The sequence below is a fragment of the Danio rerio genome, chromosome 13 (assembly GCF_052040795.2).
Source record: "Danio rerio strain M-AB ecotype USA chromosome 13, GRCz13ab, whole genome shotgun sequence".
Lineage (NCBI taxonomy): Eukaryota > Metazoa > Chordata > Actinopteri > Cypriniformes > Danionidae > Danio > Danio rerio.
In genome coordinates, this window is record NC_141033.1 from 1,811,280 (window position 1) to 1,826,171 (window position 14,892).

At 40.7% G+C, this 14,892-nt stretch overlaps 2 protein-coding genes across 6 annotated transcripts in view; one reads left to right on the forward strand and one right to left on the reverse strand.

Moving 5' to 3' along the window:
• The window catches only part of lrrc1 (leucine rich repeat containing 1), a 593,918-nt gene that overhangs the window by 168,927 nt on the left and 410,099 nt on the right, over positions 1-14,892 (reverse strand). The window lies entirely within an intron of this gene.
• Positions 1-14,892, forward strand: part of bmp5 (bone morphogenetic protein 5) — a 29,878-nt gene that overhangs the window by 13,431 nt on the left and 1,555 nt on the right. The window contains exons 3-6 of one of the 5 annotated variants that reach the window (XR_015505048.1): positions 8,628-9,730; positions 10,138-11,411; positions 11,480-13,696; positions 13,775-13,885. Coding sequence is in view for 3 of the 5 variants with exons in the window: in NM_201051.1 (NP_957345.1) it covers positions 8,628-8,776; positions 10,639-10,836; positions 13,620-13,696; positions 13,775-13,885 (535 nt within the window). In the remaining 2 variants the exon portion in view is untranslated. 5 annotated transcript variants of the gene reach the window in all.

Sequence of the window (14,892 nt, forward strand, 5' to 3'; positions counted from 1 at the left end):
AAACCAAAATATGACCTATTTTAATGCATAATAAGGGCTCTTTAAAAGATAGGTAATTGTAAACAATTTATAAATGCTGAATTTAAACAAACAAATTAAATTTAGCAATGTTCAATTGATTTATTTGCTTAAATTCAGCCCATATCAATGGTTTGCAACCACTAACAGTAACTTAAAAAAGTGCTAGTAAATCAAATTAATGATTTTTCAGTGCATATCGCTTTTTAAAGGAACACTCCACTTTTTAAACTGTAAAATGCCCATTTTACAGCTCTACTAGAGTTAAGGAATTAAGTTTTGCAATTTGTGAATCACTTCAGATTAACTTTAGGTTTGGCGGAAGCACTTTTAGCTGTGATCACTGAACCGGATTAGACCGAAGGGCTCATCCTAAGGAAAAGTTTGAGAACAAATGAATCTCTAAATGAATCATATGAGAGTCGTTGGGATAGTTAGATAAAATAAATACACATTATAAGACAATGAAAGTGTTTTCTGACCTTGCATGCAGATCAGCCTGATGATGGAGACCCCCAAAACCAAAATAGGACCTTTTTTTAATGCATAATAGGGGCTCTTTAAAAGCTAAGTAGTGGCAAACAATTTATATACGCCGATTTTACACAAATTAAATTTAGCAATGTTCAATTCATATGTTAGTTTTAATTCAGCTCATATAAACTGTTTAAGATCGTGTTGAAGAGGCATTTGTTACCCTGAAGTAACACACTGAGTTTAAATTAAGCCCGGCTGCCAATTAAACCTGTAGGACAGTCTCTTAAAAAAGCGATGCCTGGTCTGCGAAACACTTTAGGCAGGCAATCGAGCGGAAAATAAAAAGCACATCCTGTTTACGCCAGCGAGTCTGGAGTCTGTCTGGAGCTTTCCTTCAAGATGTTTAAACGCGCTCATTTGTCACCATTGAAAATCTGACAAAAGCAGACTTGGAATTGTCATCTTGCTATTTAAAGAAGGAAAGAGCATCGGCTGATATTAATATCACATTTCAGAGGCTTATCCAAGGAATATGTTGTGTAAGTTGATATGTTGCCTGCTTTCCTTTAACAACCGCTGCCTCTTTTAATGAGTAACTGACATGTAAATAAAAGACTAGTATCTTTATCATTCTCAGTATCCCACATAGAAGATTTACTTTTTGGAGTTTTTAAAGCAAGGTTGGGGAGGAGGATCCGTTTCGTCTGATTCTGTCAATCATTATGCAAGAGTATATAAACATCTGCGCAGCTCATTTATGATTATTCTTCCAGGATATCTCCATCACCCCGTCTCCTGCCTTAAATCTGGACATATACAGAATTACTGACTGAGCTATACTGGAGTCTCAAACTCCAGGGGACGATTTTGGTCAGCAAGATAAATCTGTTCATTTTCATCAACTCCAACAGAGTTATCGACTATAGCAGGGGTCACAGTCTCGGTCCTGGAGGTCCGGTGCCCTGCGGGGTTTAGCTCCAACTTGCATCAACACACCTGCCTGGGTTTTTCAAGTATACCTAGTAAGATCTTGATTAGCTTGTTCAGGTGTGTTTGATTTGGGTTGGAGCTAAAACAATTAGCAGTACACCGGCCCTCCAGGAACAAGTTTGGTGATGCCTGGACCACAGGTTTTTGATGTACCACACTGTAAAAAATGCTGGTTCCCACGCAATAGATTTGTGTTGGGACATCTTGAAGAAAAATTAACTTATTCGTTTTTTTTCTAAATTTAAGTGAATCAATCAATCTATCCATCCATCCATCCATCCATCCATCCATCCATCCATCCATCCATCCATCCATCCATCCATCCATCCATCCATCCATCCATCCATCTATCTATCTATCTATCTATCTATCTATCTATCTATCTATCTATCTATCCATCCATTTATCCATCCATCCATCCATCATCCATCTATCTATTTATTTAACTACCTATCCATCCATCCATCTATCCGTCTATCCGTCTATCCGTCTATCTATCTATCTATCTATCTATCTATCTATCTATCTATCTATCTATCTATCTATCTATCTATCTATCTATCTATCTATCTATCTATCTATCTATCTATCTATCTATCTATCTATCTATATATCTATCTATCTATCCACCCATCTATCTATCTATCTATCTATCCATCCATCCATCCATCCATCCATCCATCCATCCATCCATCCATCCATCCATCCATCCATCCATCCATCCATCCATCCATCCATCTATCTATCTATCTATCTATCTATCTATCTATCTATCTATCTATCTATCTATCTATCTATCTATCCACCCATCTATCTATCTATCTATCTATCTATCTATCTATCTATCTATCTATCTATCTATCTATCTATCTATCTATCTATCTATCTATCTATCTATCTATCTATCTATCCATCCATCCATCCATCCATCCATCCATCCACCCATCCATCCATCCATCCATCCATCCATCCATCTATCTATCTATCATCTATCTATATCCATCTATCCATCCACCCACCCATCCATCCATCCATCCATCCATCCATCCATCCATCCATCCATCCATCCATCCATCCATCCATCCATCCATCCATCCATCCATCCATCCATCCATCCATCTATCTATCTATGTTTGTCTTGACTAACTTTAATAATCTAGTTAACATCTGATCCAAATACTGCATTTACATCTGGCCTAAGTGTAGTGTGCCGCCTTAAAGACGGTGCCACCTCTGCCAAAGCCAGGCCATGTTTGGCCCACATGCTGTATGCCAGTGCCAGATGAATGGGCCAATTCCGGGCCAATATTCTTTGCTACCTGGGTAGCTATTGTGAAATGATGGAAACATTTTCCCCAAGAAAACTGCCCTGTTTTAGCTGATCTTTAAGGATACCGCCATCTGGGCTCAACTTAAACACCATGACATAAACACAGCTCTGTTCAATATACCCCACACCACCTCTTGTCCTCTAGAAATAATTTCTCTCAATCAAAACCCGGACCTGTCCTTCCTCAGCCTCGCCAGATAAACTTGCTGCTAATGGCCACGGATAAAGCTTTCCATTAACAGCTCATTTGCACTTATGAAAGTCTTGAAAGTCCATCAGTTATCACTCGCTGGATATCTCTGCACCCGGACGGGCCCCATCTGGCCTTAATAGAGAGCTTCAAGAGACTTCAGAGCTTCCGCAAAGCCAGTCTGTGCCCACCTGCCTCTTCATGGCTCTAATGGTCTTGTAATCTAGATTGAGACCCGTGACTTATCTTGAGGCATAGATGAGACGGGGCCTTTCCTCAGCATGAATGAACGCAGCTGAAATGCCGGAGCATAGATATGGCTCTCCTGAGGCAATGAAACAGGCCTTTCTAATGGATTCTGCCATCAGAGGAGTGTGTTTATGAGGCGCCCGCGTCTGACAGCTTCACACATTCACTCTGTACTGCCATTTTCCTGTGATTAATGGAATTTAGTGTTTCACAGTTTAGCACCCGCTTCTTACAGCCGGCCAACGTTTGCCCAGGGATAGCTCACCCAAAAATTGAAATTTGCTCACTATTTACTCCCCCCCCCCAATAAGTTCCGGTTTCTTTCCACAAAAGAAGATATTTTGAAGCAATCCGTAAACCTGTAACCATTGACTTCCACAGTAGGACAAACAAATACCATGGAAGTCAATGGTTGCAGGTTTCCGCCAATCTTTTTTTGAGTTTGAGTTTACTCGCTTCATTCGCACGTCAAATTCACTTCAGAACAGACGCGGATTCGCGTGATGGGCGGGGCTTCTGTCTGCCCAAAGACTCTAGCTTCATAGTGGCTAACATGGATTTTATGAAGAAAATAACAGTGTTTATGTGCTTTATGAAGACTGAAAAACAGCGTCGGTACGTTTAGGGTCGTGTCTGAGTCCACTACATCCTTTCAGAGGTGCATCCAGTTCTGTGAGCTCATAAACTCCTCCAAAAACTTAACCTGGATGACGGAGGCTTTAAGCGGTGCTTCTGACTGAGCCAAGCTGAGTTTGATGAACTATGAAGGCTGGAGGATTTCCCTCGGAACACCGACAACTGGTTCTACGTCACAATCACGCCCCCACAAGAGCAAGCTTCTGATTAACGCGGCGCGAATGTACGCTGAAGTTCAGATTTTCGAACTCCATAGATTCGCGCAAAACGCTCGTTAAGCGCGTCAAATGTGCAAATGCTCAATTCGTGCAATTTGCGTCATTCGCGCTGCGCCATTCGCACAATTCGCGCCGCAGAATGTCTATTCGCGCGTTTGCATTGACTTAACATGTAAATCACTCCTGCTTGACGTGCGTTCCGCGTCTGGTGAGAACGCAGCGTTATACTGGGTAAAGCAAGTAAATGATGCCCCTTTTACAAGTTGTAAAATAAATCTCGGATGTCCATAGAGTGTGAAGTTTTAGCTCCAAATTCCACACACATAATGTTTTATAACTCTCTGAAACTGAACCTTTTATGCTGTAATCCTAATAGTGTGGCGTTTTGGTGACTGTCGCTTTAAATGCAAATGAGATTGTGCTCTTTTCAGAAGAAGGCGGAGCTACAAATGCCTGTGTGTGAGCATAGTGGCAGATTCAAACACAAAACTAACGTCCTATGCTAATGAGGGAGAGATGGTTACTAGTGGGCGGGGCTTTCCCTCTGATGACACGTACAAAGGGAGAATGTCAATCAAAGTGTTTCTGCAGAAGTCTGATGGTATATATAAAAAAAAAAATACACTCACCGGCCACTTTATTAGGTACACCTGTCCAACTGCTTGTTAATGTGTTGACATGGTCAAGACGATCTGCTGCAGTACAAAGCGTTCATCAGAATGGGGAAGAAAGGGGATTTAGGTGACTTTAAACGTGCCATGGTTGTTGCTGCCAGACGAGCTGCTCTGAGTATTTCAGAAACTGCTGATCTACTGGGATTTTCACGCACTATAGAAAATAGAAAGGCAACAGTAACTCAAATAAGCACTCGTTACCACCGAGGTCTGCAGAAGAGCATCTCTGAACACACAACACGTCCAACCTTGAGGCGGATGGGCTACAGCAGCAGAAGAACACACCGGGTGCCGCTCCTGTCAGCTAAGAACAGGAAACTGAGGCTACAATTCACACAGACTCACCAAAACTGGACAATAGAAGATTGGAGAAACGTTGCCTGCTCTGATGAGTCTCCATTTCTGCTGACACATTCAGATGGTCGGCTCAGAATTTGGTGTCAACAACATGAAAGCTTGGATCCATCCTGCCTTGTATCAGCGGTTCAGGCTGGTGGTGCTGGTGTAATGGTGTGGGGGAGATTTTCTTGGCACACTTTGGGCTCATTAGTACCAACTGAGCATGGTGTCAACGCCACAGCCTACCTGAGTATTGCTGCTGACCATGTCCACCAGTGTACATATCTTCTGATGACTACTTCCAGCAGGATAACACGCCATAAAGCGTAAATCATCTCAGACTGATTTCTTAAACATGACGATGAGTTCACTGTACTCAAATGGCCTCCACAGTCACCAGAGCTCAATCCAATAGAGCACCTTTGGGATGTGGTGGAATGGGAGATTGGCATCATGGATGTGCAGCCGACAAATCTGCAGCAAATCTGTGATGCTATCATGTCAATATGGAGCAAAACCTCTGAGGAATATTTCCAGTAGCTTGTTGAATCTATGCCACGAAGGATTAAGGCAGTTCTGAAGGCAAAAGGGGGTCCAACCCGGTACTAGTAAGGTGTACCCAATAAAGTGGCCGGTGAGTTGTTTGTGTGTGTGTGTATATATATATATCTGGACAGTAATTATTAAAACAGAATAATTAGTTATCTTAACTTAAAAAAAAAAAAAAACTTCTTGCTAAAAATGATGGTTTAAAGAATAATGAGAAACTACAGGGTGGGTGAAAGGTAAATATGGGCAATGTTTAACAGTCTCTAAAAAAAGTCTCTAAATAGACTGTAGATAAGAAATATTGCTTCATATTTCCTGTATGGATGTAGTCTAGCTACGTCTTTATTCAACAGTTTTTATTGCCTTGTTACTTTTCAACCTGCGACTGTTAAACAGTGTTTTGCCCTTTTAAGCTTTGACTCGTATCTCAGTGTTAAAGTCCACTTGAGAGATGCTCTTCTGCAGAGCTCGCTTGTAACGAGTGCTTATTTGAGTTACTGTTGCCTTTCCATCAGCTGGAACCAGTTTGGCCATTCTCCTCTGACCTCTGGCATCAACAAGGCATTTGCACCCACAGAACTGCCACTCACTGGATATTCTCTCTTATTCGGACCATTCGCTGTAAACCTTGTGCGTGAAAATCCCAGTTTCTGAAATACTCAAAGCAGCCCATCTGGCACCAACAACCATGCCACGTTCAAAGTCACTTAAATCCCCTTTATTCCTCATTCTAATGCTCAGTTTGAACTGCAGCAGATCGTCTTGACCATGCCTAAATGCATGCTTCCATGTGATTGGCTGATTAGAAATTTGCATTAAAAAGCAGTTGGACAGGTGTACCTAATAAAGTGGCCAGTGAGTGAATCTTTACTGCTAAGTACATTAGTTTTCCACATGCAACTTTAAAATACAGTAATATGCTGCATATCTGTAAAAGAGTAAAATTCAGTTACAGGTAAATACTGTACGACGAAACAATAAAATACAGTAGTTTACCATAAAATGCAGAAATTTGACAGCCTGCACTGTATTTTTTAGTATAATTCTGTCAAGCACTTGTAGTATGCCGTAACCCACACATGCCATTTATTTACAGTGCAGTGTGTAGGATCTCGCTGAAGCTGAACAGAAAATGCAGATGGTGATATATACCAGAGGCTGGTGTGGCGTGTCGAGACGTGCCACTGTCTGTGATCATTCCTGCTGTCTGAAAGCGGCCGGCGGCTCGCTGTGTGGCCCATGTGCTGTTATGGAACATCACTTAAGTAGATGAACAGGAATGGCTTGTTGACAAAATTGTGGTGGAGATGAAAAGTCAGGGCTGAGAGAGAGAATTCGGTCGGGCTCATTTCAATATTTGTTTTGGTACGTTATAATCAACATCGCTAATTAAGACGCAGAAGGACTGCAATTAGCAAAATCCATCTCTTTTGTCTAAACATGTCACGGGGGAGTTTAGCATTCATGTTTGTGTGGGACGGTGAAATGTTAGACTTCGAAATTGCAATGCAAATCAGACTGTCAGTGCAGTCGCTTAGGCTTTTTCTTAAAATATACAAGTCTTGTTATTAATAAACCATTAACTGTGACCATTAATCTCCTAGTTTGCTCATTATTAGTTATTAGGGTGGTTTAGGTATATAGACCGCCTGCCTGCTGAGCTCAAGGTAAAATATAATATTGTTACATAAGAAGTTACATCTTGGTCAGACTTCATTTTAGGATACAATTCTAGCAATTAACAAAGCATTAACTATGACTTTTGCCTAAAAAACTGCTAATTAGCTGCTTATTAATAGTTAGGGTTGGGTTTAGGTATTAAGTAGGATTAGGGATGCAGAATACAATCATGAATATGTGCTGTATAAGTACTAACAAACAGCAAATATCTTAATACCTGGAGGTTATAAGACAGAATCTGCATACTTTATATATATATATATATATATATATATATATATATATATATATATATATATATATATATATATATATATATATATATATATATATATATATAAATAAATAAATATGTATGTGTGTGTATATATATATATATATATATATATATATATATATATATATATATATATATATATATATATATATATATAAATATATATATATATATATATATATATATATATATATATATATATATATATATTTATATATATATATATATATATATATATATATATATATTTATATATATATATATATATATATATATATATATATATATATATATATATATATATATATATATTTATTTATAAATATAAATATTTATAAATAATTAATAAATAAATATATAATAAATATATAATAAATATTTATAAATAAATAAATAAATATATATATAAATATATATATATATACATATATATATATATATATATATATATATATATATACACACATTTACACAAGTGTATCAATAGATTCAATGAAGGGAAATCTGCATGCAGATTCCATGCGAGTAATAAGTGTTATGAAGTGTTCCTCACACAGGTGAGTGGGCTTGACAAACCACCTGTAGAAAAAACACTCTTTCATCTCTCAGACACACTTCAACTCACACTTGCCCCAGTTGTGCACATTTGGACCAGACACTTTCTCACAATTTCTGCAAATCTCCAAAAAAAAACAAAAAAAAAACAGTGCATTTCTGAAGTGTGCCTCACATGGGTGAGTGGGCTTGACAAACCACCTGTAAATAAACCCTTCTCTCTATAGAAAAAAAAACCCTTCCTTCAGCACTATATTCTCTTTCTTTGTATAATCAGCACATTTCACGTGTATTGCCTCTTCTTGTTGAATCGCTGAATGCCTTCTCGGTTGTAGGTCGCTTTGGATAAAAGCATCTGCTAAATGTAAAATGTAATAAGCCACTAGTTAACCGTGCGATTCGGTCCCTATTCTAATGTTTAAGTGTTTTTGTATTGTATTATCAGGGATCCTGACACGTTTCTGTTGGACTGGAAGAAGATCCGCGCTACTGATGGAGGATGGCTGGTGTTTGACATCACGGCCACCAGCAATCACTGGGTCCTGAACCCGCAGCAGAACATGGGCCTTCAGCTGTGTGTGGAGACCACCGATGGTAGGACACCACTACACGTGCGCTTATTCATTAAATTCAATAAATCATGATAACGAACATTCAAAATACTCCTATCATGGGCAAATCCAATTACCGTAAATAATTATTTATTATTGGTGTGGGTGTTCCCCAAAGTCCAAACACATGCGCTATACCAGGGGTGGCCAACCCTGTTCCTGGAGAGCCACCTTCCTGCAGATTTCAGTTGCAACCCATATCAAACACACCTGAACCAATTAATTAGGACCTGAACACCACGTGATAATTACAGGCAGGTGTGTTTGATATGGGTAGCAACTGAAATCTGCAGGAAGGTAGATCTCCAGGAACAGGACTGGCCAACCCTGCGCTATAAAGTAGGTGTATTGGGTAACCAAAATTGGCCATAGTGTATGAGTGTGTGTGAGAATGAGAGAGTGTATAGGTGTTTCCCACTACTGGGTTGCAGCTATAAAGGCATCCACTGTGTAAAACATATGCTGGGATAGTTGGCGGTTCATTCCGCTGTGGAGACCCATGATAAATAAGGGACTAAGCTGAAGGAAAATGAATGAGAGAGTTTCTAGATAACTATAGCTTCTAGTTACCTAAATAGTTTTAAGGACTATGGTTAATTTCTCTAATGATGCATCATATGGTTAAGGGGTTAGTCCAGGAGTGGGCAAACTTGATTCTGGAGGGCCGGTGTCCTGCATAGTTTAGCTCCAACCCTATTCAAACAAACCTCATTATAGAGTTCAAGTGATCTTGAAGACACTGATTAGTTTGTTCAGGTGTGTTTGACTAGTGTTGGAAAACTCTGCAGGGACACCGGCCCTCGAGGATCAAGTTTGCCCATCCCTGAGTTAGTCAGTGAATGGGAAATGAGTTTAAATATACTGGAAAATGGCATGTGTTTTATATTTAATATTATTTTATAATGGTACATCTGCCAGATAAACGTTACTCCATGTTGTCCCTGCTGAAAAATCCAGCTTAAACCAGCCTAGACTGGTTGGCTGGTTTTCGCTGGTTGACCAGCCTGGATTTAGAGGGGTTTTGGCCATTTCCAGGCTGGTTTCCAGCCATTTCCAGCCTGGTTTAAGCTGGTCTGGCTGGAAAATGACCAGCTAAATCCAGCTAAAACCATCTTGACCAGCCTGATTTAAGCTGGACATAGCTGGTTTTAGCTGGGTTCCCATCCTGGCTAGGCTGGTCAAGCTGGTTTTAGCTGGTCATCTCCCAGCCTGACCAGCTAAGACCAGGCTGGAAATGGCTGGAAACCAGCCTGGAAGTGGCCAAAACCCCTCTAAAACCAGCCTGGTCGACCAGCTAAAACCAGCCAACCAGCCTAGGCTGGTTTAAGCTGTTTTTTTCAGTAGGGGTTCGTTTGCTGGGGAATTTAATAAATGATAACCATTTGGTCACTTTGAAGGCACTATAATATTTTAGTGTCCTTCCCTGCAGACAGAGCGATATTGTTTTAATTATTGTTGCATTCCCTTTTTACTGGAAATAAGAACCATGAAGTGCAGCTGTTTTCATTTTCCTTTCACATAGTCATTATTTCAGCCTAAAAACAGACACGTTTACCGATGTGAGACTTCACAAAAGGATCATCTTTGAGTCACGGCTACACCCAGTTTTTCCTCTTTCTTAAATGGGAACCTGATGCTGTGAAGTCGCCTGCTTTTCAAGATCGTTTTTCAGCTCACTTTGACATGTAGACAATCACTACGGTATCTGTGTGTGTGGACTGTAGAACCTGTCATACACAGTTGTGATGTTTCCACCACCCAAGAAGAGGTTTCCGTGTCTCACTCGTGGCTGTTTGACTAATGCGGATCTCTGTAATCAGATGCAAACATCCGTCTGCTTTCCAGGTAGAAGCATCAACATGAAATCTGCTGGCATCATCGGCAGGAACGGACCTCAGTCCAAACAGCCGTTCCTGGTGGCTTTTTTCAAAGCCAGCGAGGTTTTGCTTCGTTCTGTGAGAGCCACGGGAAGCAAGAAGAAGAGCCACAACAGAAACAAAAGCAAAACACAAGTGAAATCAACACCAGCTCTCAAAAGCGGAGGTACAGTGGAGATTTACTGTATTCTAAAACACTCACATTCAGTGCAAGCAGTGCTAGCCGAACCTCCAGCAATACATCGGCTTCATTTCACAACTGATTTAGATAGCCAACTTGGTAGAAGACATCTCAATGCAGGAACTGTGTTCCAATTGGCATGTTCCCTACATAGTGTTTACTTCTCTCTGTCGTACATGGGAAACTGTTTTTAAATGAAGTATTATTCAAGATCTGCCAAAAATTTGCACTGCTGTTTGCAGCATCTTCAGATAAAAATGATTACAGAAGTGTGACGGGTTATTTTAAAGGTGCTGTACGAAAGTTGGGCGGCACTTGTGGTTAGCATTGTCACTTCAGAGCAAGAAGGTCGCTGATTCAAGCCCCAGGCATTTCTGTATAGAGTTTGCATGTTCTCCCCATGTTGGCGTGGGTTTCCTCCGGGTTCCTCGGGGTTGGTGTGGGTTTTCACCACAGTCCAAACACATGCAGTATTGGAGAATTAACTAAACTAAATTGTCCGTAGTGTGTGTGAATGAGTGTGTGTGGGTGTTTCCCAAGACTGGGTTGCAGCTGGAAGGGCATCCCCTGCGTAAAGATATGCTGGAATAGTTGCCGGTTCATTCCACTGTGGCAACCCCTGAAATAGAGACTAAGCTGAAGGAAAATAAATGAACATTTTTACTCTTCCAAATCAGAAAGATACCATAATGTTTGCAGATATTCAAGAAACAAAAGCATCTAAATACTTTTAATGAATGGCTAAAAAATTTGCCATTTATTCTCCTTTAAAATATGTGCGTTCTGTGTCAGAATGTCGCTCTTTGTTTTGATCTCAATAACCAGCCGACTGCCAGTTCAACCATTTGTATTTCAGCACACTTGGTTGCCTTTGTGGAAAACAGTGTACTTCATTTCAGGCTTGAAGGCTGAAACTGTGACCTCGAGAAGATACTAGCAGCCTCCAAAATGAGACGCAGATTCAGTTTTATAAATGTAAATATTTGCTGATCGGCTTTACAGTGTAAGGTTTGATTTTTAGGCATCATTATGCCCTATTGGTGTCATCGATTTAGCAACCTTTGTGTGCGTCAAGTTAAAGGAGGAAGGGCAGGGTACCAAAAATTTGGGCCAATCCCAATTCTACCCCTTAGTCCTTTCCCTTACCCCTATCCCTCATTTTGTTCATCCATGAAAGGGGTGCAGTGTCCTAATTCACTTTAGTTTGAAGTCGTAGGGCTAAGGGGAAGGGCTGGATAGCCCTTGAAATGGAGACTTTCCAGTACCACACTAGAAACCAAGGGGTACTAAAATTTCCCAGAAAACAGCAGCTACAACACCAACATGGCTGCGAGACACACAGATTTAAGTAATCATTATTAAGAGTTTTTATAACCAACAAACACACAGTACTTTAATATATTCGAAAGTCTTCGTTGTTTACGGTCATACTTAAAAAAAAAAAAAATTACAAAACACCTGCTAAATTTGGCTAAAATTATCTAAAATCCACAATAATAACTCCTGTATAGTAGTCCTTCAAGATACTTTCACATCTGTCACTCGATGGCACGCCAATCCCCTGTTAGAAAAGTGTAGTGGCTGGGAATGAGCTGTTTGCAGTGTCTGGTATAACGTTAATGTTGTTTTCTTGTGTTTATGAATGCAAATATGGCTACGGTGTAAATACGCAGTACAGTTTACGAGCTTATTCCCACGTTCTGTAGTTAGGATTACATGATATCGTTGCCGGCGACGCAGTGGCGCAGTAGGTAGAGCTGCCACCACATAGCAAGAAGGTCCGATCCTCGGCTCAGTTGGCGTTCTGTGTGGAGTTTGCATGTTCTCCCTGCGTTCGTGTGGGTTTCCTCCGGGTGCTCCGGTTTCTCCCACAGTCCAAAGACATGCGGTACAGGTGAATTGGGTAGGCTAAATTGTCCGTAGTGTATGAGTGTGTGTGTGAATGAGTGTGTGTGTGGATGTTTCCCAGGGATGGGTTGCAGCTGGAAGGGCATCCGCTGCGTAAAAACGTTCTGAATAAGTTGGCAGTTCATTCCGCTGTGATGACCCCAGATTGTTGAAGGGACTAACCCGACAAGAAAATGAATGAATGATATCGTTGCCTTTGGTGATTTCCTGAAGACAAAAATAGTGCAACTGGAATAACTACAACAGTTGCCGTCGTCAAACTCGTATGAAGTAAGAGCTTGTGATGACATTTGATGATGTGTGCAGGTGTTGTAGTGCTGTCCCATTTCTTAGGGGTGGATTTGAAGTCCTTCCCGTTCACACTCTGTTTCAAGGGCCAAGTGGAAGGGGTAGGGATAGAAAAATAGAATTGGGATTAGGCCTAAACCTGCAGTTGGATTGCAATATCTAGTTTCATACTGCTCCTTTTAACGTAATCATGAGACTTGCATAAGTCACATCTTGCACGCTTTAATACCCATTGAACATGCTTCTGTCGAATTGCAATCATGGCAGCATATGTTCACTTTGTAGGGCACTTATAATTGATTGGAACAAACCTCTGAAGTGGTAAGAAATACATACAAAAAATACAGAGCGTGGTATCGCAAGGATCAGGACCACTGTACCTGCAGAGCTTACCTGATGTTTGGTGAATGTATGACCGAAATCACAGTATTTACTTCATTCAGAGTCTGTATACAAAGCGATGGTGGCAGCTGCAAACAGAGAGCACAGTGAGCCCACACACACTCCTAGACTAAACACCAGCACTGCTTCAGTGTCTGAACACTCAACATCCGCTTTGTGCCGTTATCTAGATCAGAACACCAGTGAACAGAGGCAAGCCTGCAAGAAACACGAACTCTACGTCAGCTTCCGGGATCTGGGATGGCAGGTAAACACTCGCTAGGGTTTGGTCGATTACGGGGCGCTTGAATTCAGACAATTCATCTCTGGCCGTCTCTCGTTTCAGGACTGGATTATTGCTCCAGAAGGCTACGCTGCCTTTTACTGTGATGGAGAATGTTCATTTCCACTGAACGCACATATGAATGCCACGAATCATGCCATTGTGCAGACCTTGGTAAGTGCCTGTTTTTAACACTAGAACTACTCGAGTTCTGCGACTACAAGATTGACCACTATAAGCATTTGAAGCTTCTTTTAAGATTTTTGAAATAGGTGTTGGTTGTCAAATTGTATAAAGCCATTGCCCTAAAAGTACAATCTTAAAAAAATACACTGTAAAAATATAGTTCAACAGTGCATAACATAAATAAAAGATTTAAGGAATCTGGAGGAATTTCAGTACATAAAGGACAAGGGCGCAAGCCTAAGCTGAACAACCGTGATCTCCAATCCTACATCAAGAATCCTCATTCATCGCCACATGGGCTCAGGACTACTTCGACAAACCTTTTTCAAGTACCACAATACTTAGTTACATCCACAAATGCCAGTGAAAACGGTGCTGTGCCAAAAGCAAGCCCTATGTTAACAGTGTCCAGAAGCACGGTCGTCTTCTCTGGGCTCGGAAGCATCTGGAATGGACCATCACACAGTGAATACTGCGCTCAGATGAATCAGTATTTCAGGTATTTCGGGTGGAATAGACGCTGTCTGCTCTGGACCAAAGGAGGATGCAGACTGTTACCAGCAACAAGTTTAAAAGCCAGGATCTTTAATGTTATGGGGTCGTGTCAGTGCCCTTGGCACTGCACATCTATGATGGCACCATTAATGCTGAAAAGTACATAGAGAATTTGGAGCACACCATGCTGCCTTCTTTTCCAGGGCACTCCATTGCTATTTTACCAAGACAATGCAAAACCACATTCTGCACACATTACAAAGTCCTGGCGGTAGCGGAAGAGGATACAGATACTTGACTGGCCTGCCTGCAGTCCTGACCTGTCTCCAATAGAGAATGTGTGGCGCATTTTGTAACAAAGACCCGGTACTTTAACTTTAAGTATTGCGAATTGTAATGGCAACATTACAGAGTGGTAAATGCTCTACCGTTTTAGAAATGGGTTGCAGGAACCGAAACTGGAATACGTGTTTATTTTGGAAACAAAAAGACTATAAAAA